Source organism: Erinaceus europaeus, chromosome 7 (genome assembly GCF_950295315.1).
Source record: "Erinaceus europaeus chromosome 7, mEriEur2.1, whole genome shotgun sequence".
Classification (NCBI taxonomy): domain Eukaryota; kingdom Metazoa; phylum Chordata; class Mammalia; order Eulipotyphla; family Erinaceidae; genus Erinaceus; species Erinaceus europaeus.
In genome coordinates this window covers 53,152,513-53,179,988 of record NC_080168.1, presented here as the reverse complement: position 1 = coordinate 53,179,988, position 27,476 = coordinate 53,152,513, and the positions used below count along the sequence as shown (strand labels likewise).

The 27,476-nt window shown below is 44.7% G+C and overlaps 1 protein-coding gene across 2 annotated transcripts in view; it reads right to left on the bottom strand.

The window, feature by feature from the left end:
* Positions 1-11,590: 11,590 nt before the first annotated feature.
* Positions 11,591-27,476, bottom strand: part of PTPRO (protein tyrosine phosphatase receptor type O) — a 284,837-nt gene continuing 268,951 nt past the window's right edge. For both annotated transcript variants that reach the window (XM_060194429.1, XM_060194430.1), the window contains 6 exons: positions 27,172-27,306; positions 26,845-26,967; positions 22,680-22,834; positions 21,935-22,070; positions 16,010-16,129; positions 11,591-15,335 (listed from right to left, as the gene is read on the bottom strand). In XM_060194429.1, coding sequence (XP_060050412.1) covers positions 16,025-16,129; positions 21,935-22,070; positions 22,680-22,834; positions 26,845-26,967; positions 27,172-27,306 — 654 coding nt within the window. In that variant the 3' untranslated portion in view covers positions 11,591-15,335; positions 16,010-16,024. The remainder of the gene's footprint in view (positions 15,336-16,009; positions 16,130-21,934; positions 22,071-22,679; positions 22,835-26,844; positions 26,968-27,171; positions 27,307-27,476) is intronic.

The window sequence follows — 27,476 nt, the reverse complement described above, 5'->3', positions numbered from 1 at the left end:
GCTGGCTCACAGCTCCCAAAAACCTGGAAATGTATTTGATGAGAGTGATACAGGTATTATTATTATTATTATTATTATTATTATTATTATTATTATTATTTGAATGACATGACTCCTGGGTAGGGGCAGGTTGCTGGGAGAACCAACCACCTGATGGGGGAACTTCTAGTTCCTCCCTTCTGACCTCCCAGGAGGCGTGAGAGGGGCTGGATGTTGGGTTTGGTTGCCATTGGCCAGTGAAGTGCTATACCTCTAAAGGTCCAGAAAGGAAGGACTGTGAAGAGCCCCTGTGTTTGTGAGCACATGGAGACTGGGGGCGAGGGCGGGTATTTCTGGGAAGGGCGTGGCAGCTGTTGTCCTGTGCATCTCTTCCAACAGCTTGGCTCCTAGCCTCATCCTAGATTGTGGCCTAGTGAGTGAACAGATTTGCTGAGCTCTGTGCCATCCTGACAAGTGAAGGGAACAAAAGAGTGCCCCCAGAAAGCTCTGCCTTATGGTCAGCTACTCACTCAGAAGCAGCAGAAATATTGAATAACCTGGGCTTGGACCTCAGACCTGCAGTCTAAGGCGGCGGGTTCATGAGAGTCTCCAGTCCCTCTCTGGTTGGACAGAAGTACAGGGGACCCCCTGAAGTGGAGGGAGCTTGAGTCCTTACCCGGTGGGGCCTGGTACTGTGTCTGAGCAGGTGGTGTCAGAACTCAGCTGAAGTCCCAGAGGGCCTCTGATGTCTGACAGTTGCTAGTTGGTGCGGAGAGGCCTGTGTCTACCTGTTTGAATTTGGTCTTAGGACACTGGACACGCACTAATGTATCTCCCAGTAGACTGAATCCACTCTGGAATACTTTGGTCAGTTGTGTTTCCTTCTTCCCATATTTAATATCTGTTCCTTTTGCCATCCAGTCACAAGGAATCACCACTGGTAACATGTACACTTAGGATAACAGAGTGCTTCTGGGAAAATGCTCTGTTAGATCTTGGAGTCCAATTTTATAACTGAGGACAGACACATGGCTTCCTTCAGATTAATTTTCTCTAAATCTATGAAGGCTTAGAGTTTCTCATTACCCATCTCTCAGCCTCTTCTCAGTTACTGTATTTTATCAGTTGTAGCATTTTTTCCTCCCTATTTTATTTGATAGGACAGAGAGAAATTGAAAGAGGAGTAGAGACACCTGCAGCCCTGCTTCATTGCTGCTGAACTACCACCCCCCCCCCCCCCCGCTCCAGCCTGGGTCTTTGTGTGTATGGTTATGGGTGTGTTCAGCCAGGTGTGCCACCACCTGGCTCCCCACTTCCAGAATTTATGTTGTTTTCTGTAGTTCCTGTTTCTCTAATGAGATTTCTCCCCTTGTTTTTCTCATCTCCAGGGCTTCACCATTCTAAATAGACTGAATTTTTTTTCTTTCATTGTTCTTTTATTTCCTTTATTTGCCACCTGGGTTACTGCTGAGGTTTGGTACCTGCATGATGAATCTACTGTTCCTGATGGCCATTTTCTTTTACTTTTCATTTTTTAATCTTTACTTGATAGAATATAGAGGAATTGAGAGAGGTAAGGGGGATAGAGAGGATGGGAGAAAGAAAGCCACCTGCAGCCCTGCTTTGCCACTTGTAAAGCTTCCCCACTACAGGTGGAGAGATGGAGGCTTGAGCCCAGATCCTGGCACATTTGGACAAGTGTGCTCAACCAGCCACTTCATGGTTGACTGTTTCAGATAAAGTGAGATGGAGAGAAGGAGAGGGAGAGAAAAGATAGCATAGCTTTGAAGCTTCCTTCAGTACAGTGGGGACCAGCCTATACACTGGCAATATACAGCCTATACCTGGCAAGGAAGTCTGGCCCTCTGCTAAAACTTTTTATTTGTTCACTTATTAAAACACTTCCATTAAGTTCTTTGCTCAACTTGATTTCTGTAAAATATAGGGTTCTTTATAATGTTTAGCAGATAAATCCATTTGTACCATCTCAGGCCTGGAGCCTATTAATTTCTCCCTGCCCTCCTCCCAACCCCATGGGCTCTGTTTCACTCGTTCTTTGTATGTGTAGTGGTTTAATATACATATTTGAATATGTACACACACACACACACACATATGACATTGTAGATGATATGCTTTTTAGTACTTTAGAATTTGTTACCTTTGTTGAAAAATTCTTTTTTTCTTCCTTTTTCTTCTTCTTTCTTCTCACTTCTTTCTTCTTCTAGCATGCAACTATTCTGACTAACCCGAGGTTGAACTTGTATAGAGGGGTTTTATTAGGATGAGTCATGGTAGACTTAGTGTGTTCTCCAGCGTCCTCTCACTTGGTATACAGATTGTCTGTCGTGAAAGTCTGTACCTGTGAAGAATAGCTTCCACAGAGGAGTACTTAATTCAGATGCCCGACCTCCCGTTTTTTTTTTTTTTTTTTTTTGGTAATGAGTCCCTGGTGAAATTTTTTGTCTCAACCAGATGGCCACTGGGTTAAACAGTATTAAACAGACCCCTGGGCTGCACCTCCACTGCCTTCTGCACAGCTCCCTCTAGTAACCCTGTTCCATGCACAGCCTGAGAGCATCCACTCAAGAAGCACTGGGTGATGGTGGTCTGTGTGGGCTGTGTCAAATCTGTGACTTCTGTAGCCACACTCTGCACAAATGGCTCTGCTATGCTCTTCTGTGGAAATTCTAGTGACTTCTAGTGCCCTAAGCTTTGATTTATTATTTTCAGGACCTACACAATGAATCTATTGCTCTCAGCAGCCATATTTTCCTCACACCCCCTCCTTTGTTTTATTTGATAGTAAGAAGAACATTGGGGGGGCAGGTGGTGGCACACCTGGTTGAGCACACATGTTACAATGAGCAAGGACCTGGGTTCAAGCCCCCAGTCCCCACCTGCAAGGGGAAAGCTTCATGAATGGTGAAGCAGGGCTGTAGGTGTCTGTCTGTCCCTCTCCCTCTCCTCCTGATTTCTGGCTATCTCTATCCAATAAATAAATAAAGATAATTGCCAGGCTAGCATTGCAGGTGGATGAGAGGATCCAGGAACTCATGGTGGAGTGGTAATACAATTTTTTATTCACACGGGAGCGTCCCAGAGTCAGGTGTGAGTACAGTGGGTTAAGCCAGGTGGTGCCAAACCACAATGGCCACCTCCCGCTCTGCAAGCCAGCCCTTCTCCAGGTCGGGATGCGGGAGAGAAGAAGAGAGGAAGAGAAGTGGGTTTTATGGGATAAAACCTTAAGTGGCAAGTTGGGAATGGAAATGGCTAGGAAAGGGGGTGGAGAGAGGCAAAAGGCATGCTGGGAAGGTATAAGCGTCCTTAGCAACTGTTGCGATGGTTTTAACTGGTGGGATTAATATACCCTGCAGGCAGGGAGGGTCCCTAGGTAGAAAGAAGATATATCAGGCAAAACAGTGATTATGTAAATAGGCCATACTATCAGCAATGCAGCATGGAGCAGGGGGAGCTGGTTTAATGCCCGACAGATAATAAAACATAAAAAAAAAAAAAGAAAGAAAGAAAATTGAGTGGGTAGGCATGGAAGGAGGGAGAGAGTCACCTGCAGCCCTGCTTCACCCCTCCTGAAGGTTGGTTTTGGATCCAGGTCCTTGCTCAGGGTAACCTAACCAGGTATGCCACAGCCTGACCCCTAACTCAGCAGAATTAACGGGCACTTCTTGGATCCTGGTCACTGCACAGCTCCTGGGGAGTTGTCTTTAAGCAGCGATGCAGTGAGTTCTCTTGTCCCAATGCCTATAGTCTTGTAAGGCTTATGAAAGGAGACCATGAAATCTTAGCTCTTTGCTTCATTAAGATGCACTGAACTGTGAGAAGCTAATGTGAGACATTACATTATGTTTACAGAGGTTGCACTGGGGACTGGGTGGAGATCTGTCTCCCCAAGGCTGGGTCTCCACACTTCTCCATGGTTGTGTAAGGAGGCTGGAATGTTACAGAGTTGTACAGATACAGATAAAAGGGTTTTTATAAACAGTGTTTTTTTTTTCTGAGTAACAGCAAACAAGTTTTAAGTATTTACTTTAAGATTTGAATATTCCAAAGAGAATCTTAGATACAACATTCACTGTCAGGAACCAGACAGGCTCAGGCTCCCTGTGCTTTCTTCATCTCTGAAGCTATTCTCTTTATCTTCTGGAGCAAAATCTCATCCTAAAACCTGCGGTACCCAGAGGCTCTGATTGTACGCTTGTGATATTCTGTTTTCCCTTTTAGTCTAGAGTGAGAAGTCTTTGTAGGGCTGAAGCAAAGGCCTTGAGACTGAACTAGGAGGGGAAGGTAGTTCTTTCCCTCATGTCAGTAATAAAAATTAAAGAAATATTCAAAAAACTAGGTGGTTGTAGGTGAGGTGACCTCAGAGAAGGGTGTGTTTCAGCCCTTACCTCTTTCCTCACCAAATTCTCACCACCAGGTTCCTTTATCGACAAAAAAAAAGTCATTTAATTTTTTTAAATTATCTTTATTTATTGGATAGAGACAGCCAGAAATTGAGAGAGAAGGTGGAGATAGGGAGAGAGAGACCTGCAGCCCTTCACCAAATCACAAAGCTTCTCCCCTGGAGGTGGGGACTAGGGGCTTGAAACTGGGTCCTTGTGCACTGTAACGTGTGCTCAGCCAGGTGCGCCACCACCCAGCACCACCTTGATCCCTCATGCTCTTTCAAGCAGACCTACTCTCATACCCCCTGAAGTGTTTTTTTCTTTTCTTTTTTGCTGGGGCATAATTCCACTGACCCAGTAGGATTTTTAAAAATTTATTTATTAATGAGAAACATAGGAGGAGGGAGAAAGAGCCAGACATCACTCTGGTACATGTGATACTGGGGACTGAACTCAGGACCTCATGCTTGAGAGTCTGATGCTTTATCCACTGCACCACCTCCCAGACCACTCAGTAGGATTTTTAATTTGAGATAAAGTGGAGAGACCACCACCAACACCACATCTCACCACCTTCATAGACCTTCCCAAGTGACCTGTAATGTGCTCCCATGTGGTGGGTGCTGTGGGTTCAAACTCCTGTCCTTGTGCATAGTAAAGTGTTTCTGTACTGGCTGAGCTTCCTCCTAGCCCCTTTCCTTCTTGTTCCTTTCTGTCTTCAGAGCTCAGAACAAGAAAAGCTGAGGAAGTAGATGCTCTGAGCTTTTTTTAGGGCATGCGCATACACACACACACACGCACACACATGCACACACATCCTTTTACTGGGGGAGCTCAGTGAGGACTAAGGTTTTGAATCTGGATTTCTGTAACCACTGGAATATTGTACTGATGATTCCTAAAGAGCCTCAGGCATGTTGTCTTTAGTTCAGTGCTGGCATTAGTAGGCAGTGGGCCAAGGTTCCTTACAGGCCCATATGGTCCTGGCCCAGGTTGGTCCCAGGAGCACCTTCCTTCCTGACTGACATTCCAGGCATGGAGTCCAACTACTGCTGCTTTTCTGGACCATCCTGAAAGTTGCCAGCCCTCTCCTTCATGTCTGGTCTTGGAGTGGAATACTGTATATTGTTTCTCAGATTCTGTCATTCCTTCCCCCAAGTGAGAAGATCTCCTTCAGATCATGGAAAATTGAGTTTTCTATGCATTATTATTATTATTTTTTGCCTCCAGAGTTATCGCTAGGGCTTGGTGCCTCTATCACAAATCCACTGCTCCTGGAGGCCATCTTTTCCCATTTTGTTGCTATTATTGCCATTGATGTTATTGTTGGATAGGACAGAGAGAAATTGAGAGAGGAGGGGGAGACAGAGAGGGGAAGAGAAAGACACCTGCAGACCTGCTTTACTGCTTGTGAAGCGACCCCCCTGCAGGTGGGTACCCGGGGACTCAAACTGGGGTCCTTAAGCCGGTCCTTGCGCTTCTGCGCCACGTGTGCTTAACCTGCTGTGCTACCGCCCAACCCCTCTATTTTTAAAAAAATTATTATAACTTTTATGTTGTAGCAATCACTGAGGCCTTCTTCCATCTATTATTAAGGAGAGGGAGGCAAAGTCATGTGTGCTGGGAACTTTCACATCTATTCCTACTTTATGGATGGGGAAATTGAGATTCAAATGAAGGCAGCCCATACAAGGTTATACAGTGAAACAAATAATTGAAACTCAACTTATATATATGACTGTATACCATGCAGATTTTTTTTTGCTCTGATATATGAAGTCTAGTGCATAAAAAGACTATTTGAGTCAGGAAAAAGCATCATTTTGGGGGTCAGGCAGTGGTGTAGCTAGTTAAGTGCACATAGTACTATGCAAGAGTTGGGTTCAAACCCCCACACCTCACCTGCAGTGAAGCAGGTCTGCCTGTGTCTATCTATCTCCCTCTATCCTTTCAATTTCTCTATCTCTATTTAATAATAAATATAAAAAATTAAAAAATAATAATACATGCCTAAACAGGACTACTTTTTTCCCAGACAGAGCAGGAAAGAGTGAGAAGAAAAGACAACACAGCATCAAGACATCCTCCGGTGCACGGTGGGGTCAAAACCTGGGCTGTGTGCAAGGCAGAGCAGGTGAACTATCTTGCCCTAAAAAAGCACTCTTAACTGCAAATGCAAATTAAACGCTCCTGTACTCTGGTCACTGAGAAGACAAATGATGAGGACTCCGGGCACTGAGCACAGGGGAACAGATATGGTGGACAGCATGGCCACAGGAAGTGTGGTGTGAGGGACCAGGGAACCAGGTGGTTCCTTCTGGCCTGTCTTAGTGTGCAGGAGGCTCATTGGCATAAAGGTGCTGAGCAAGGAGCCGAAATGAACAGCATCTATTTATTTGCTGTCAAATCAGCCAGGCCCACAGCTGCTGAATTACACCGGTTATGTGTTACACCAGTTCGTCATTGTCCACCACTCTGCAAGGTAGATGCTTGCTTTTTGTGGGCACAGAGATACTAGGTGTCTTTGTTTGCCCTTGTTTTATTATTGTTATTGATATCATCATTGTTGAATAGGACAGAGAGAAATGGAGAGAGGAGGAGAAGACAGAGGGGAAGAGAAAGAAACCTGTAGACCTGCTTCACTGGTCTACAGTGGGGACAGGGGATCACTTCCATTGTCCACATCCCACCCCTAGGCCTCTCCAGAAAGAGACATTAGTGAAGCAGATGAAAGGTGCCTGGTTCCCCGAATCACCATCTAGAGGAGGGATACCTGTGTGCACCTGTCACTCAAACATCAAGAAGCATATTCTGGACAACTAGATCGCTCTCCCAGCGGAGGACTCACCAGGCATAAGACTAGTGCAAAGCCCACTACCACTAGGAGGGGCATCAAAGGGCTCTCAAGTGGCACTTTGGTGCCTCTCCTTTAACTCTTATGTCTCTTCCTCAGTTGTCACCCTTCTCCCAAGTATACAGAATTTAAAAAGTCAAGAAGACTGCTCAGAAGTATTGCACATGTAAGGCCCTTGGTGCACTCCCCAGGGCAGCATTAAAAAAGAATTCTGCCCACAGGGGTCAGGAGATAGTTCAGGAGGTTAAGTTTACATGGCGTAAAGTGCAAGGACCAGCATAAGGATTCTGGTTCAAGCCCCCAGCTCCCCACCTGCAGGGGGGCCACTTCACAGGCAGTAAAGCAGGTCTGCAGGTGTCTATCGTTCTCTTCCCTTCTCTGTCTTCCCCTCCTCTCTCGATTTCTCTCTGTCCTGTCCAACAACAACAGTAGCAATAACAACAATAAGTGCAACAAAGATGGGAAAATGCCTTCCAGGAACAGTGGATTCGTAGTGCAGGCACCGAGCTCCAACAATAACTGGAAATAGGTAGGTACCACATTTGGACACTGCTTGATCCCTCTGTGAACCAGTTTCCTGGTTGGTAAATGGCACGGAAACGTGCTTCCCAGGCTCCTGTGTAAGATTAAAAGCAGAGCCCTTGGAGGGTACCTGGTGCTCTGGGGAGGCAAAGTCCCTGGCAAAGTACAGATTTCCCAGACCCAGCAGCTGGGATCTGACATTTAGCAGCTGACTGTCCTTAAGAAGACACCTAGAGGGAGTCAGGTGGTAGCACAGCAGGTAGGTTAAGCGCAGGTGGTGCAAAGCACAAGGACTGGCATAAGGATCCCGGTTTGAGCCCCCGGCTCCCCAACTACAGGGGAGTCGCTTCACAGCGACTGTTACACTTGCAGAAATAGTAAGTCTACTGTCCTCATGTTGGAGTCAGCCAGGAGCAAAAGCTTCCAAAGCAGAGGAGAAGGCCTGGTGACCCACATGGGCCCAGTGGGGGATGCACAGTGCTGAGGGCAGGAATGAATGAGCCTGTATCACCCACCATCCACAGTCTTAGTCCAGCAGGGTGGTCTTTGCTGACTCTTTCAGGAAAAAGTCTCCAGTGCCCCATCGAGCCTACACAGGATGCTGTATGTATTTCTGGAATACATACACAGAATCTGGAACGTTGTGGCCTTTGGTTATCCCGCCTTTCCTTCTAGGCACAGGGGTCTTGCACATCCATCTTCATAGCCACTGTCACTGCCTGCTGGGGGATGCTGGGTAAGTCGATGACTTTCTTCAGGGTTTAGAAATGTACTGTTTCTCGACTTGAAAGGCCACCTTCTGAACCAAACACATTCCCTGAAAATGAATGTATGTATTTCTGGGCCATCATATTCTAGCACTGATAGATACATGAGTGGTAGGACAGAGTTTGGAGGCTGGACACAGCTGCTTTGGAATCTTGTGCCCACTGTGTTATAACCCAGTATTAAACTATATACTAGTTTAATTATTAAATATATATAGTATTAAACTCAGCTGCCTCTTCATGCCTTAACCTGTTAATGGGTACTCTGCTCATCAGATATGGAAATTAAGAGTGGCCAGTAAAGAGCTTAACACAAAAGGAGGAATCACCATCACTCCATAGGAGGCCGAAAAGCCCACTGGGTCCAGAGTAGCCCTGAGCAGCACTTCATTGTGGGGAAGGGGGGGGTCAGGCTTCATGCCTGCGCAGGAACAGCTCTAGACCCAGGCATTACTATGTAAGGAAGGCACTTTCATGTGTAAACCAAGTAAGGAAATGCTTGCTGGCGAATGAAGGGCTGCCTGTGATGTGGCAGCTTCTCCTGGAAGTGCCCAGGAGGAGATCTGGGCTGGGGTGCGGCTGATAAAGGCCTTTGGTGAGTAAGCAGTAGGTGGGGTTGCTGGGAGATGGTGCCAGGGCCTGTGTGGTTGATTAGTAGCCAACATGATGAGGACCTGCTGCCTTTGTTCTCTAAGCCACTGGGGGGGAGGTAGAGTACTGTTACCTTCACTGGGTAAAACAGAAAATCATAATGATATAAAAATGTAGTTTATTGGTTCATTTATTGGATAGAGACCTGAGAAAAGACAGATACCTGAAACACTGCCTCAACACAAGTGGGGAGTGGGCTTGAACCCTGGCCCTTGCGCATAGTAACGTGTGTGCCACCAGCTGGACCCCAGTGTTACACTTTTGTAGTGGAAGCTCTATAGTGATGGAGGACATGTGAATCTCTTGTCTGAAGTTCCAGGTTTGACTCCCAGCATCCTGGTCTGTGTTCCCACTCATGTTTGAAGTGATCTCAGACCATGTTTGACTGCAGGTAAGTGAGAGACAGAACTACTGCGTTGCCAACGTAAATGAAAACTGCTGAAAAATGTTTTCTAGATTTTTTTCAAACACAACTCTGATTCAATCATATGTTTTTATTTATTTTTAAATCAACAAAGCCTACAATGCTTTTGTACACCCTCTCTCACCTCTGCCCATTACCCCTCAGGTAACCGTAGTTCTGTTGCCAGTGGCCACTGGGTTGTTCTGCTCATCAATTTAATTCCTTACATTGCACACAGGTAAAATCTGTGCTTTCGTAATCCCCTTGAGTTCACTGCATTGTAAATAGCAACAGGTCATCTTTCACAGCTGTATAATATTCCACTTTGTGTGGCATCAACTTTATCCAGTCACTTAAGAAAGTACTTCTGTTTTCATATCTTAGCCTTTGTAAATAGAAACCAGGTGGGAGGGGGTTGAGGAGTGGATAAAGCTGGTCCCTGTGGTGAGCATCTTTCCATGTACCAATAGGCCATTCAATTGCCCTCTTTGGATCAGTGTTTAACTTTTGTCCATTTCTTAATTGGGCTGTTCTTAAGTGTTCCCTATCCAAGGTTCATAAAGAACTTATCACAAGGGTAACATACAGGTGTTTTTCCCCTTTCAGTTAACTGGCCATCTTTTGCTGTACAGAAGTATCTCTAATTGATATAGTTCCGAAAGAGTAAACTCGTTCACTCTGCTTGTCATTTGGCTCAGTGCTACGGTAATAAAGTCTTTCACCCATCTTCTCGTCTGTGTATTTGGCACTTTGAGATCTTACATCCTGATCTTTAATTCATCCTGCATTTGTTTTTCAGAAGGAGTTAATTTAATTTCATTCTCTTGCAAGTGCCAGTTTTTGAGGAGACTATTCTTGATGTGGCCACGAATTCCTTTGTTATAAATTAAGTATTGCCATGTATGGGTTTATTTTTGGGTTTTCTGACCTAACAAAAGTTATTTCGAAGAGGCTGAGAAGAGGAGGCTTGGCAAATTTACTGATAGTTATCTGGCCCTCATTTTTGCTTTATGGGACTTTTAAAGTTTTTTTTTATTGACAGCCAGAAATTGAGAGACACTTGCAGCACTGCTTCACCACTCATGAAGCTTTCCACCTGCAGGTGGGAACCGGAACCTGGGGACTTTTTTTTATTAAGTTTTTATACCTGTGGTCTTTGTCTTCTGGATTCCTACTGTTTTAATCTTGGTAGGATATTGTATTCAATTTACTAGCATATTATGGTTCATACTTGTTTCTTAAATACTGTCTTACAGTGATTTTTTTCCCCCTCTCATTAGCATCTTCTCTAAAATGCCAGCAGGGTTTATCACTGTGACCTGCACAAAGAATCCTCCACTCCTAACAGTCATTTTCTCCATCACTTCCTTCTCTCTCAATTTAAAGATAAAAAGAGAAAGACCAGCACACAGCTCTGATTTATGATGAAGCCTTGGGCATTAAAGTGCAGTGCTGTTGCTGCTGTCATCTCCCTGATTCTCTGACTTTTAACTGAATCCAGATAGTTCATATATAGAGTAACAGCACCTTAGTTATTTTGGCCAGTAGTGTTTCTACTTCTAGGAGCTCTGACTCAGCTGTTGTCCAATAGGACTCCTACACTGCTTTCACTTTTTCCAGTTCTTTCCACAAACTGTTTTCCACTGCCATATGCTCCAACTAACTCATAGCTACTTCTTGTTTCTTGGTAAAAGCTTCTATGTCGCTCTCTCTCTATAGACAGACAGATAGATAGATAGATAGATAGATAGAAAGAATCATTTTACTTACTGAGTAAGCTACCTACTCTTGTTGCATTTGAATTTTTCCCTTGGTGTGTGTCTAGTGTGTTAAGCAGCTGTTACGTGGAACAGACATCAGGACTATAGGTTATAGAAGGAAACCTTAGGTCACTTACCCAGAACATTTTAGTGGCTGTTGTGGATGTACTGTTCCTGGCAGCCATTTTTTTTTTCCGAAATAGGACAGAGAAATATAGAGGAGATAGACACCTGCAGACCCACTGCAGGTAGGAAGCAAGAGCTCAAACCTGGACTGTCGAGTGGGTCCTTGCACGTAGTACTATGTGGCCATTACTTTTATTTACTCATGAAGAAGACAGGTAGAGAACCAGGCATAACTCATCACATGTGATGTGAGGGGATTGAACTCTGGACCTCATGCTTGAGAGTCCAATGCCTCGTCTGTTGTGCCAGCTCCCAGACCATGTGGCTGTTACTTTCTAGACTGACACAAGTTCAAGGGAGGGAATCTGTACCCACCCTCTGCTCTAGGCCACTTCCAGCTCCTTCCTATTATCACTTATCTGTCAGCCTCACCTGCTGCCTCAGTCTCCCACAAGGGGAAAGGTATCTGGGAGCTACCCTTAAAGGACAGTCTCCATCTTTCTGGTTGTAGGCCTGTGAGTAAGCTTCTGTTGTGGATGCTTTTGGACAGCGACCTGCTGCTGGCACTCTAACTCCCTTCCAGATCTGCCTGTTTTTGTGCTACTGTCTCAGCCCTCACTCCCCCCCACCCCATGGGAAGGCCCCTATGTCTACAGAACCTGAATGTGTGGTCCCTTCTGTCAAAAGCCTAGTCCCCTGTGGACACAGCGAGAAATTAGGTAAGTTTTTCTAGCCTTGGCATTGTCTCACAGCTTTTCTGATAGTTCCTCATCTGGTCCTTTGATTTTTTTTCCCCCAGCACCTATAGCTCCATAAATGTTTTGGGGAAAATGTGCAGGTGAATTTAGAGGCTTGACTCATACTGGACCATCGCAGTACAAGTATCTGCTGAACAAAAGACTCACTCCTCCAGGGCTTGTTACTGTGACCTGTTCTCCCATGAATCCCGAGCGTGCTAATGTCCCTCTTAAAATCCGGCCTCAGGACTGCGCATTGTACTCCATATCTAGTGGAGGGTCCTGCCAGGATCAGGCTGAAACTACTGGTAGAAGTTTGTAGTTTTTGCATGTTCTGTTTCGGTATCTCTATAAACCCTAAGGCCAGAGAGGATGCACTGTTTGGCCCTGCCCTCTGACTCTGTGCCAGTGTTATCTGAGCCCAGCAGAGAGCCAGCTAATTTGAAGCACATTATATGAGACATTTCCTGAGGTAGGCAGGAAGGACCTCCTTGCTAGAAAGCAGGGAGGATTTGGCTCAAAGGAATTGGACTCAGTCACTCTAAGTACTTGGCAAATGGCCTAAAAAAAAAAAAAAAAAATTCAGACCCAAAGTCTCTGGGCTGTGCTTTCATGTTGTCCCACCATCTTCTTGGAGAGATATAGCACCTTTCAGAAAAGCATTATAAAACCTGACTTTTTTTAAATTTAGGAGATTAACTCTCTTCATTAAGAGTGATCATCCTTGCATTAGAATGCTGTCTAAAAGGTTTGCTCTTCATCACATAATGTGTATTGACATTATTGCTATCAAATAGTAAATTTATAAATTAGATCCTGATGTTTCCTCGATTAACTTCAGACATTGGTTTCTGCAGCCAAGGGATTTGGTTTCAGTAGGACTCAGAGGTGGGGAGGTGGGGATTTTATATTTCCAAAGTCTCTGGCTCTTTCTGTACAGATAGAGGCTGTTATAAACTGTTTGGATGATGTCTCATGTGAAGCACGACTCAGATAATTAAATGGAAACCCTATTCCATAACACAGAAACCCTGGCTGTCTATCCTTAAATGCTCAAAGCTGAGTCCTGGGAGGAAATTCAGCTGGCCAGGGTGTCCTTACAGTCCACACTGAGCACCTCTAGGTGTATGTGATACTTCTACCTGCAAATATGGGGTCATCTAGGTCAGCCCACAGCTTAGAGCCAGGAGAGTCCGCTGGGTTTTAAAACTTACTTTTAGAAAATGAAGGTTGTTTTTTTTCCTGCACTAGCTCCACAAATTCCAGGGCCTCTCTGCAGTAATGTTCTGGTAAAGTACTTTTGTGAGACTTGTCTCAATTCTGGATACCTTCCCTCTTTTGGGAAAATTGATCTGGCATTATCTGATCTCTGGCTTGAAGGGGTGCTCAAGAAGAATGTGAAATATTTATGAGGTGCTTTATGTTTCAGTCTTGATAAAGCCAAGAATGGGCTCTGGCCTGTGACTTTCCTCCCGAGTGTCCCAGGTGTGTTCATCTCAGATCACTGCGTTTACCCCTGAGAATGTCGTGACACATTATGTGTCCAAGAGAAAAAGTGAAATTAAAGGGGGTGGGAGTGAGAAGAGGTGGCAGCAGGACAGGAGGTGTGTACAAACTGACAGACCTGAGGAGCCCAAGCTGTTTGTTTGCCTGCAGGGGCCCGTCAGCCGCAAGGTGAGACCCACACTCACCAGCCAGCCAAGAGCTGCTCTGTGGTGTGCTGTGACCAAGCCTTCTCAGTGACAAGAGGCAGCAGGGTGCAGGGCTGTTCACTTGGCACCCCTCCCAGCACTAAGGTCACTGATCAAATATTAAACCTAAGTCTGTCGGGAGTGTTGAGACACCAGGGCAGGGATAAGCGAGATCAAGGGGGAAGGGAGTGCAAAGCCATCTGCAGTGCACACAGGCCACCACAGGGAAGGGAAGCAGACTCTCTGACCCACAGGGTTCCTTTTTTCTACGCCTTCACCTCTTATTTCTCAAGAAGTGACACAATGTAACAGGCTTCACTTGCCATGAAGTGTCCATTTTGACAGCATTCATGTCACAATCCACAATCAAGTACTATAATTATACAAAAGTCCAAAGAAAAGTTACTACTTACAGTGGTTAGAAATGAAACTGGCAACCGAAAAGAAATCTGTCTGAGTCCATGGATATGCTTGACAGAATAACCCCACCACTTAGAATGTAGCCAGATAATTACCCTAGCATGCTGCAGTCCACTGCTTTAACTGCCCCAATTCCCAGCTCTTCGGGGGAAAAAGAAAAGTGTTTTCACAACCTAGAGTTACCAAATAAATAGGTTTCACAGGGGTGCACATCACCAGAGAAAGGAATACAAGTCTAGGCAGCATGATTGCTCAAGCAGCAGTGGTATCTAAAGGGTCAGACTTGAAGCCCTTCTGAGTCAGATATGGTTTGTTGAAAACATGTAATGTTAGTCCAAGGGAAAATATACACACAGGCCAGTTAATAAGAAAAACCATAAAGAACTAAAACAGCTGAGACCTGAATATTTTTTCTACTCTACTTTGAAACTGAAATGACAGCTCTTCATATTTGGAAAGAAAACAGTAGCTCTCTTGGGAAAACCCTTTTCTTCTCCTTTCCCACCCTCTCCACTTCTGGTCCAGGAGCTTACAGGTGGAATTCAGCTATCGAGGGTTCCATTTCCTGGTAGCAGAGAGACCATTTCCATATGTAGTTATGCCTCTTTATAATGTGAGGTATAACTGGATACTAAAAATTGCCTGTTCCTTTCTAGGCTCTGAGCAGAAATTCACTTTCTGACAAAATCACACACGTATAAAAGTATTGCACCTGAAAATAAGAAAAAACTCAGCCCCATCAGCAAAGGAAACCCCATACCAGCATTGTGTTCCCTGCCCTTTGCAGAGCATCTGGACTTCCTGGTGTTCAGCTGTGTTTGGTCCATTGTCCAGAAGTCCAAAGGACACTGATGGTTCTCTTAAGGCTAAGTCTTCCCAGTGCTTCTATGAGAGAGAAATTATCCCCTTGGCCACATATGATAAAGCAGGAGCTCTTTCTAGCAAAATGGCTAGTCGGACCGCCCCCCCCAAACAAAACCTCTGATAGCAACGAGGATGGGCACGTGCCATTTCCTGTCCTGTGGATGAAAGAGGGGAGAGAAGAATGTGTATGAACCAGAGTAAACGAGACTGCTGAGCCCTCCAGCACATGCAATGCAGATGGTTTTATTTGTGCACTTTCATCTTTGTGTCTTAGTTTTTACCCTTTCTGTCTACCCTCCAAATTTCCACTATTTATTTATCCCTCAGAGTTATTGTTGGGGCTAGGTACTTCCATGTTGAATCCACTGTTCCCAGTGAGCTTTTTTTTTGCCTTTTAAAAACAAAATTGAGAGTGGAGGAGTAGTTATGCAGCACTGTTTGTTGAATGAGCTCAATGGGGTATGCCACCGCCTGCCCCCATTCTGGTTCTTTCTTGATAGACATCAAGGTGCAATGTAAACCCTCTCCTGCTCCCCTGGTCCTTACCCTCCACATCCTGCATCCTGAACTGGCAGGCAGGCTTGTGACTTCAGCTAAGGTTCCTAACACCTCCAAAGGCTGATTCCTTCATCAGAAGGGAGCGATGTCGTGTTCCTGCCTGCCACCCCCACCCGTCAAGTGCATTTAAGCACTGGGAAGCTTTCCCTTTAACTGTGACCCCTGCTCCATGTGGGCCAGAGTCAGTCAGCTCAGGAGGCTGCAGCTGACTCACCCCATCCGCTGCCCATTGGTCCAGACAGGGCCCCTCCAGGGGTTCTTGCCCACTTACCACTCTCATCCTCAACTAGGACTTGCTGACGTTCTCATAGATGACATCACTGATACAGAACTGCTGCTTCTTCTTCATCCACATCAGCTGCACACACTGGTGAATGAAAATGTACTGCTCCTGGGGCGAAAGGCAGACATGTCTCAGAGCACTGTGCATGTACAAGATAGGCATCCATATAAAACACTCATCTAAAATAAAGGCAAATGGTTGGTTTTTGTGGTGTTTTTTTTTTTGGGGGGGGGCAGAGTCATCAGGGTTTCAGAGTTGTGGTCTGACCTTTCTCAGGTGGAGGGGGAGGTGGGGAAAAAATCACAGCGCTGAAGCCTTTTACACTGTGGAAGGAGCCAGACTCAAACCTGGATTGCATGGATAGCAAAGCAGCACACTAAGCAGGTGAGCTATTTAACTCAGTTTTCAGTATTTATGAAATATATGGAATTTCAGTTTTATAATGAGAAAATCTAAGATTTTACTGTAAAAAAAAAAGCACTTTAACTGGTAATAGTCATACAAAAATTAAGAATTTTTGTTTCCTTCAGGGTAATTGCTGGGACTTAATGCCGGCACTAGTCAACAATTTTCTTTCTACTTTCCTCTGACAGGACAGAAAACTTGAGAAGGGAGGGAGGAGATAGAAAGATAGAAACCTGCAGACCTGCTTCACCACTTGTGAAGTGACCCCTGCAGGTGGGAGTGGGGGCTGGAACCCAGGTTCGTGTGCATGGTGATGTGTGCATAGCTGGTGTGCCATGACCCAGCCCCAGCAGCACTACTCAGTGTTACAGGTGGTGACCCTCAGTGTGTTTTTTAATAGTCACAATAAATCAAAATCCATTTCAAAACGTTTATAATACCATAAACATATAAAGACACCATAGACTTCGCTCATGTGGTAGATGAAAATAGACTTTCAAGTACAAAAGCCAAGTAGTAGTTACCTAAAGTGAAGGAAGCAAAGGTGGATAAATTGAGTAACGGGGCCCCGCTGTATGGCAACAAATGCAAACTGGACTTTCAGTGAAAACCAATGTTTTGTATATGTAAATGTTACTTAGGTTTCTACATGTGGAATCTATATGATGTCAGAAACTAAGCACTTCAGTTAAAAATATCAAACTATTATATGTGAGAAAAAAACAGCAATGGTGAAGGACAAACCAGAAGCTTAGGGCAAATATATATTGGGTTGTCAAAGTCACATTGTATTTTTTTCTTTTCTTTTTTTTTATTTTTCATTACCATCATGTTTATTGCTGGGTCTTGGTGCTGGCACTACAGATCCACCAACCCTGGTGGCCATTTGTTCCATTTTATTGGACAGAACAGAAGAGGGGAGAGAGGGAGAGAGAAAGACAGACACATGCAGACCTGCTTCACCACTTGTGAAGCGACTCCCCCTGCAGGTGAGGTGTCAGGGCCTTGAACCAGGGGTCCTTACGCTTAGTACTATGTGTACTCAATCAGGTATACCACCATCCAGCACCATGATGTATTTCTTCTATGAAAAAATGAATCGTGATCTTTTCCAATGGGGTTCAGCGCCTGAACAACTCCACTTTTCCTAGCAACATCCTCCCTTTGCTACAGATCGAAGATGACAAACACCGTAACACTGGCCCACCACTCATGAAACCTTCTCCTGGGGGTGCTCCTATGTAGTGACCCAAGCTATTGACATAGTGGTGGTATCTTCTTTTGTAAAACCCTCCAAATCACTAATGTACACAAATAAACAAGAAAATATACTAATCAGCAGACCAACTATTCCTGAAGATATGCACTGTGCCTTCTTTTGTAATAATGAAGTACTGCCTCCCACCACCATGGCCAACTTACTAAAAAAGCAAATTAAAACTTTTGTTTTTAATCTGCAAAGTATAAAAAAACAGAAAAAATTCATTAGAATTTGTTAAAGCAGTCACTTTACATGTTCCTGTGGGATTACAGTTAATAAAAACCTAGTAAATGTGATTGCTGACACAGAGTAAAAGGGCAGAAAAGAATCAGACTAACATCTTACAAAAACAATGATTAAACACTGAGGTATCTATAGTGATCAACTATCTGCGCTTAATGAAACTGGGAGTTTAAGCAATTTGGAATAGTAAGCACAGCAAAATATACAGTGGAAAACATTCATGAAACTTAGCATGTGTGTATGCACACACATGCAAAATGTTACATTTAAATGAAGGCCAAGGAGACGTGCCCACGTTCTGAGAATATCTGTGTCCTGACAGTAAGGCCCTCTGCAACTCAATGTTATCCCTCTATTTCCAGGTACTTTACAAAAGAATCAGGATGGCCTTAGAATTTTAAGGAGCCTTGAGTTGATAAGGAAGGGGAAGGTTAATACTGCAAACCTTTTTGGCTGATGACATGTCAGTCTAACCTCTGTCTCTAGGACTTGGAGAAAATAGTCCTTATTTGATGATAACAGACCACATCAGGAATTGGGTTTCCCCTTTTCAATTGCTCACAACACTCCATTGATTTTAAAGTGCTGGGCATACATAAGGCCAGAGACTGCCTGGTTGCCAGCCCATAATGATTCAATGGCCATATCTGGTGTCAACTGAAAACTGGAGAGCACAGGAAAAGTTAAGAAAAGACAACCTCAAGGCACTTCCCTGAGCAATCTTGTGATCAGGACTGACTGCTCAAATCCAAGCAGTAAGTGATCTCCAGGGAAATACATTTAGAGGAAAATCAAACAGAATATTTGATAAAAACAGAACCCACAGGAGAGGAATGCCACTTACATAGAGTGCACATAGTTTCAAAGCACTTTTTTAAATGACATCATCTCACATGATGTATTTGCTAGTACAGTTCAGAAACATGTTACAGATGTGACATAGGCACCTTGAGAAGGGAGTGGCACAGGGTCTGATCTGAAGACAGCTTCCTCTTTCTGGCCCTCGCTGCGCTTCTGGAGACCCCTATTGTGTGTGTGGGGTCAGCTGGGAAAAGCCAAGAGGATGTGTCCAAACAGCCCATGCAGCTAGGGAGGGGGTCATTTAAATTCTGTTTTTAGAGTAGGTGGGGTGAGAAGGCCTAGACAGCTAGGAAATCAGAAACCAGCCACAGCAGGAAACCTGGTACACAATACACAGGTGGTTTCTATGCACACAGAGCCAGAACTCAGCGGGAAAGTCACTGAACTCTTAAAATCAGCAGTGTAGGGAGTGGGTGCTGGGTAGTGGTACACATGATGCCTTACACAAGGACCCAGGTTCTGGAGCCCCCACTTCCCCACCTTCATAAGGGATATTTCACAAATGGTGAAGCAGGTCTGCAGGTATCTCTCTGTCTCTCCCTCTCTCTCCTTTCAATTTCTCTGTCCTAACCAGTAAAACATAGAAACAACAACAAAAAACGGACAACCCTCTCTTCTGGGCCCCTCAAATATAGTGGTCTGTGAAGATTTATCTGTGCCATCTTCTGGCCTGCAATGTACAGGGAATTCAGGAGAGAATAAAGCAGCAGATTTCTGCTCTCTTGAGAAAATGGCCACTGGAATGGTGGATTCACAGTGCGGGCACCAAGTCCCAGCAATAAACCTGGTGAGGGGAAAAATGAAAGGAAGGAAGATAGGAACAATAACAACAACAACAACAAAAAAAAAACAGCAATGTGGACAGGGTGCTCTGGGAAGATAAAGCTGAAGAAAATTGTTCTCTCTGCCTTTATTACCATCAGTTAATGAGCAGACTGAGTCAAGGGAGAGGTCAAGAAAACCCAAAATTCACAGTACTAGGTAGGACCATGGAGAACATAGGAATGATGAAAAACAGAGTTAAGTGGACAAGATGTTCCAAACAGAACTATCAGAAGAGACATAAATAACAAACTACAGAAGATCCACTGCAAAATCTGGAGGGAACTCAAGACTGAAGCTGGGGTTGTTGGGGAAAGAAGTCCCCTCTGGGGACTTTGGCCTCTTAGCTGACTCCGAACTTTCCCCTGAGAGTTGAAGAAAGGAATGATGTACTTAACCTAAAATGCTCCCATAAGCCAAGAAGCCAAACAACCACAAAAAACAGGCAAGGAAACCTAGAAAACAAAATGCTCTGAGCTTTGCAGAAGAGATCAGTGTAGCTGCTGCTCTGGTTTTGTATGATGAATCAAGCATGAAAGGGGGAAGGTTTTGTCATGAGAAGGGAGTCTTTTTTTTCCCTCCAGGGTTATCACTGGGACTCAGTGCCTGCACTATCAATCCACCGTTCCTGGTGACCATTTTCCCCCATTTTTGTTGCCCTTGTTGCAGTATTTTTGTTATTGTCATTGTTGCTGTTTTTGAGTAGGATAGAGAGAAACTGAGAGGAGGGGGAGGTGGGGTGGGAAGGACAGCTGCACATCTGCTTCACTACTTGTGAAGTCCCCCTTAGGTGTGGATCCTTACACCAGTCCCTGAGCTTTGCACCATGCTGCACTACCGCCCTGCCCCCCCCCCCCCAAGAAGGGAGTTTTTAAAAAGGGACTGACTGAAAGTCCAAAGCAGAAAGCAGACATGCTGTAATCAAAGTCTAAAAAGCTATAGAATGTATAAAGCAAGTCAGTGGGACAGACAATTCATCAAATAGAGTAAAGGAGTGGTCCTTGAAGCTTGGGAATATGCACTACGGCGACATTGTTATCACACACTAGGATTCAATTAATGGACCTGGAAGCCAAAAAATATGGACCAGTTCATAAACATGTTACATGTTAACACGTTACACATGTGGCTAAATGCACAGCTGAACCGCAAGGTAGTGAGTGGGCTTCTTTGGGAAACAGACATTTTAAACTTAGGATAGCAAGGTACTGCTCATGTGCCCATGGCAATAAATCAGAGGGTGCCAGGAAGGAAAGAATACATGACTTGTTTTCTCATCATCTAAACATGAATGGGTTACTGTCTCCTTTAGACAGAGGGTGAGAGACAGAGAGACACTATCCAAAGTGGTATAATCAGAATTTGCACACTGTGCCAAGCCTTGTTCAGCAGGGGATGGGGAAAGCCAGAGGAGACCACAGACCATTGCTAGCAGGAGGCCATTCCTGCAGGCTCTCGGAATATACTGACATCTAGTGGTGCCTGATCAAAGCTGTTTTTTTTGTTTTGTTTTGTTTTGAATCTTGAAGATTTAGTGAAAGGTCAGGCCAGCTTGTGTTCTGCTCCACAAGCATTCCGCCCACGCACACTCCTGGAGGACAGGATTACTGTAAACCAGAGTCTGAGGCGTCTCAAATGTGGCATGGTGACGAGGATTATGAACAAGCTATAGTGTCCAGCAGGCTTGGGGCCCACACTGTCCACCCATGCTGCTCCGAGGGGGTGATGTTCTGGCAGCTGCCACACCTTCAGCTGAAGTTCAAGGCTTGAAGAGAGGAGCAAGAAGGGAAAACATAACCCTGTTGAGCCTTTCTGAGGATGGACTCTTTGCCGTTACAAAGGAAATCAACATCGACGGACGGACAGCACTTGTTGACTGGGGGCTGGAAATCCTTAAGGTCACAAAGGGGTCCAAAAGGACAAAACCCCATTTATGATCACCATCACAAATGAACTTGGGCAGAAGAGTCACAAGGAGAACAAACTAATGACACACTTAAGTGAATCAGAGCTAGTTTTCCAAGTACAAATTAAAACACATCCGTTCCCAGCCTCCACTTGCTGGCTTGTTTCCAGACTGACTGTTCCTGTCACTGAATTCAGTTTGTCCCAAGTGGTTTGATTCTGTTAAAGATCAAAGGGCACATGAGCTGCAGCCAGGTGCAAGTGCAGTGTACCGAATGAATCCTAGTCACCCTCTACTATAGTATCCTCTGTGCACCTTGAAGCAGTTTGGACACACACACAGTAATAAGCAAATACGAAAAATGCAAAATGCCAAGACAGTTTTGATCACAAGAGCGAATGTTGTGGGCTCCTACCTCTGTCTGTACCATAGACATCCGGTAAGACCGCATTTCTGACACCAGACCTAAGATATCCACAAACTCATGGTCCCGGATATGCTGCAAGAGCCTGTCCAGGGCGATGAATGTTCCCGTCCGGCCGACGCCAGCACTGCAAAAGGAGGGTCAGGCAGCATGTTACTCAGATGCTGCTGAAAATAAAATGGGGACTGAAAAAAATCATAGGAAATACCACTGAGCAGTACTTTTCTTCAAAGAGATTTTTTTTTTTTTTTTAAGAGCAGGTATACCTTGTTCTCCGCAGGCATCTCTCGACCTTCTGAAAGTGGGTGGCAGTTCTTTGTTGGTGTCATTTTTACTTTACTTAGATCCTTGTGGGCTGTGATTCGCTAGATCTGATTTGGTCTTATATTTGGCAACATTATCAATGACAAAACTTGAAAGTCACACAGAGCTGAAAAGCATGAACTTCATAAGTGGGTGAGAGCCTACACTGGAATCCTATCTGCTCCCTCTCTTCTGCTTGCCTGGGACGTATATGAATTCTCCTACCTCTTTGGGATTTTTCTCTTAGAAGTGGTCATATTTTCACTGACCTCAAAGGCAAGAGGATATAAGGTAGGAAAGTCATTAAATCATCTATCCAGCATAACAAGCACACCTTTCCCTTTTGAATCACAGTTCATTCAATCTACTGGGGGTTTGTATAGTGGACTCATAAAAAGACAGCTCATATGGTGCTTGACGGCCTAGTCCTTACCTGCAGTGCACAATCATGGGGCCTTTGCTCTTGCAGGCTTGCTGTCGGACCACATGGACAAACTGCAGGATGCTTTCTGCAGCGTTTGCTGAGGGCACACCATGGTCAGGCCACGCCATGTAGTTAAAATGCATCACGTCCTGCATCTCGTCTGCCTTTAGGAGAAAACCCCACATAAGCATCAGTCAGGATGGGTCAAGCCTCCACAAGCCAGGGGCATGAGAAGGTAAAAATCTGTGTGTGTGTGTTTGTCCCTTCCCAGTTCTGAGCACCTTATCAGGCACAAAGCAGACCCCTGAAAACTGTTCTAGTTAGACAGCTTCTAAGCAGGAAATAAGCAGGCTCAGCCATGCCTGTGTGGAGATGAAAGCTTAAGCAGACTTGACATTACATCCTGGATGCCAGGTTGCATCACCTTCAGTCACTGTCTTAAACACACTGGAAGGTGCTGCTGTGTCTCCCTTGTACATACTCCTTGCCCAGCTGTTAGCAGGCTAGAGATACGTCCTCCTTCTGAGTGCTGCCCTTCCTAGGAGTTGAGGTCCCTGCTCGGGACTGTGCACGGTAGAGGTACAAGCACCAGGATGCAGGGAGCCTTGGCTCTCTGGGCTACTCATATCCCAGCACTCTGCAGGGGACTGGACTGGAGCAAACTTCAGCTGGACCTGCAGCTGGGGAGCTGGGGGGTGACTTCTTCCCATCTGGTCCCTCCTGCTTCTCTTGTTATCCAGCAGAGCTAACCAGAGACAACACTTTCAGATAATCACGCTTAAGGTATCCCCTATTTTGGGTTCTGGTACTAACCCCAAACCAACACTCTGAACCTCAGTTTTCTCCTATGTAAAAGGAAAACCACTCACTCCCACCCAGCTCTGCATATTTATGTGTTTTTTTTTTTCTTTCTTTTTCTGGAAATCCTAGGAAGGTAATCTGTTTCATAATCTAATTCACATGAGTATGGTTATCAAGTAGACTGCCGCCCTCCCTGAACTGAGTTTTAATCAGGTTGTGGGTCTCTCAAAATTCTTTTTAGTCCAAACTAATTTATAAACATAGTGACTTATTTTTGCTCTTGCCAGAAATATTACAAACCCAGCTCTTACAAAGGTCTGATTCATTCCCCATTCATTAAACCAGACAAGAGTCTAGAGTTTACACAGTAGACGAAATACTACTTCAGAAGCAAAGTTCAAAGGGGCAGTGGTCTTAGAGTAAAATGTGTATAAATAAAAGTATAAATAAAATGTATGTATACAAAAGCCTGTGTAAATATGGGAAAGTCAAAACATCCAGTAGCCCACAGCAACCCCCACACACACACCCCAAGCTCTAAGCAGCACCTCCTTTTCTGAGTTCACAGCCCTTAAACACAGGGAAGGGAATATGCAGTCTGAAAAATTGCAGGCCACCCATGCTGGGGAGACAATAAGGCCCCTGGTTTGGTCCACAGCACCACTGTTAAGCCAGAGCCGAGCAGTGCTCTGGTAATTAAATATTAATATATATATATATATACAGGCCACCTTCATTCTGCTTCAGGAAAAGAGGAAAGGGAGCAGCCCAGGCACAAACCACTGTGCAGAATGAACTAAGGACTCAAGAATCCAAACATGCCAGGTAAGTGTGGTTACCCAGAAAAGTGCAGGAAAATGTTCATATTCCCATAGTGCTGATGAATGCAGACGCTAGTTCCCACCCTGTCGGCTGAGCAGCAAGGCACAGGAACGACACATTTTTGCTGGTTTTGAAAGTCTCCAGTTTTTACTCAGTTCACACCAAGTTTCCCATACTAGAGAGTGAGGATCATTTCTTCCTTGTTAAATGAGAAAAACTTCTACTTGTTGCCTATTTCTGACTTAGCTCTAAGATTTCTTTACTCTGATATTCTCATTAATAGACTTTTATCAGGCTGTGGTCTGAAAGTTTCCCCATGTCAATATGAGAATAAAGAAGAGTGTAAGTCAAAAGAAAAAGCAAATAAAAACACTTCCAATTTTGGAAGGGGAGTGAAAGACTGCATTATTAGTACAGATGATCTTTGGCAATTTGATATTTGCAGGAGCTAAAACTGTAAAGTCTGTGTTTATAGCCAAAAGAGGGCATTCTGGCACCTGATGTTTAACAAGTCCTGTGTAAACACATTCCCAGAAAACATTGTTCACCTTTTACTTCTATATTTCAAGTCCTTCACATAGCTGTCCTGGAAAGGTAAGCCATCAGTTGAAGACCCAGGGTAAGAAATTGTGGGACTGTCAGAAAACAGACCCCTTCTGTGTTCTACAATGTTTTCTCCTGGAAGCAAAATTAGCAGACTTCTTTTATCTAGCAGTTTTCACTGACTTTCTAGTTGAAATAGACATGAAAGAGGAATTCAGTGGAATTCTGATATTTTTCTTATGACAAGCCTGAGATGCTTTTCAAGGACTTTATCATTTTTGAAATCATTCATTCATCCATCCTCTGACTTACTCATTTCATAAAAGCTACGTAGCTATGGATTGTGATTAGAACAACTACTACAAAAAGGATACTAGCTTGTGAAAGTCATGTTCAGTGGGAGAGAAAGAGATGGAAAGAATACTGACCATCTGTGGTGTGTTAATGCTAAAACACTAGAGCAGAGAGGAAAGGGAGTGAGACCAGAAAAGACTGGCTTGACAGAGGAGGTGACATCTGAGGTGAAACTGTTTGAATCAGAATGTGTTTAGAAACCAGGAGATAGTCACGTCACAAAAACAGCAGGAAGCACAGTCTGAATAATCAAACTGGAAGTTGCCTTGGTTCTCATTGTAGCAGAAGCCATGGTTATCTATCAGTGGTTAAGGAAGCAGAGCGACTTCTCCTTTATAAACACAAGTGGCTAGTATATGAGTATTTGTCTTCTGATAAAGAGCAGTCCTTGTTCTCATCATTTATACTAAGAATCAGCAGATATCTCCCTTAAAGGGCTACAGGAAGCCTTTTCAGTTTCCAGGATGATCCTGGGTCCTCCTACTTCTGCTCCAGCTCCTCAGTCTTGTTCTTGCATACCAGTGGGACAAGACATCGACAAATTTGAGGCTGAGTGGCAGTAAGATGCTATTTTGGGGCACTGAAATTAGAATTTTATTTAGTATTTCATTTTGCTTTTATTTATCTTTTGGGGAGAGGGAAGTTGGGACCTCATTCATGTATAATTGGTTGTGTTTTCATTGAGAGAGAGACTGACAGGGAAAGAGAGAAACCACAGCACCAGAGCTTCCTCAAGTGCCACAGAACCTCCTATGTGGTGCAGGGGCCCAAACTTGACTCTCACCCATGGCCAACCACACATCCTACAAGCTGAACTACTTCTCTGGTCTCTCTTTGATGACCACCTCCACCCCCACCCACCCCCCAATAACAGCAACCATTTCAAACTAAAATCCATTCTGAACTCACAGTGGTCAGTCTGTCTCCAGACTGTGGTTTCCCCCCTACCCTCCATTGCTAGAAATGGCTGTTGATGGGGGGGGTCAGGCAGTAGCACAACAGGTTAAATGCACATGATGCAAAGTGCAAGGACCGGCACAAGGATCCTGGTTCGAGCCCCCGGCTCCCTACCTGCAGGGGGGTCACTTCACAAGCGGTGAAGCAGGTCTGCAGGTGTCTGTCTTTCTCTCCTCCTCTCTGTCTTCCCCTTCTCTCTGTCCTATCCAACAATGACAACAGCAGTAACAATAACGACGACGACGACGACAATGATAACAAGGGCAACAAAAAGGGAAAATTTAAAAAAAAGAATCTGAAATTATAAAAGCCAAGCATACAAAATAAGGGGAGGAAAAAACAAGGAAAAGTCAAGCCCAACCTACTACATCCTAACTGGGGTTAAAGAGTTTGCAATGTAAGCAGGTCTTGTGCATCCTATCACATTGCTAAGGCTTAGTGCGCGAACACTCTTCCCCCCTGTCGTAGCTGGTGGCAGTGATGTGTCTGCTACCCAGGGCGAATCAGAGCTGGACTGGCACAGAGTTTTTATTCAATCCCCCCAGCTCTCCTGACCAGCCACTGCTCCCATGCTCTGCCCCAGCAAGAGGGAACAAGTACACCCAGAGTGGGATTTCTCTCTTGCAGGAAGCTGTGCTGCAAAGCCAGAAGTGTCCCCTGGTTTTACAAGATGGTGGCTTAGTCTCTGGTGACTTACGTAGTTGATCCGAAAGTGTCTGTGGGCCCAGTCATCCTGTTCCTCCTCAGAGACCATCTCTACTGTGATGTCTCCGTAGGCAACGGGCTCTTCTGTGAAAGGCCAGTAGTGGTCACATTTCACCTGAAGGAAGATAGTACCACCTTTTCAGGCAAACAAGGCAGGGAAGAAATGAAGTCTGTGCTGACTTAGGGGAAACAGAGCATTCTGCCTCAGGGGAATGGATGGGGCTTGAGTGAGGAGGAACAGGAAGCCAGCAAGGTGCTTTGTAATCTGGGAGCAGAAATACTAATTAGAATCCTTGGGGCAGGCTGGGCAGGCACTCACCCGCCTTTTCTCATTGCATTGAGTGAGCATGATGATCATCTGAGACTTCTGCTGGAGCACCATCTTCCAAAAGTCGTTTCTGGTTTCAGGCAGTGGCCCCTGTGTGGCAATATACTCCTGGGGGGAATTGTAACCCTGAAAGGAAAGTGGCAGGGTTGTCACCTATGTGGCCACTGTCAGGACAACCAGACATCTACTACAGAAGAGAAAGCTGGAGGGGTGATTCCAAGTACTGATTTTTAGAAGTTCATAATATTACACCTACTCTTTTTTATGTTTCCTTCAGGGTTATTGCTCAGGCTCTT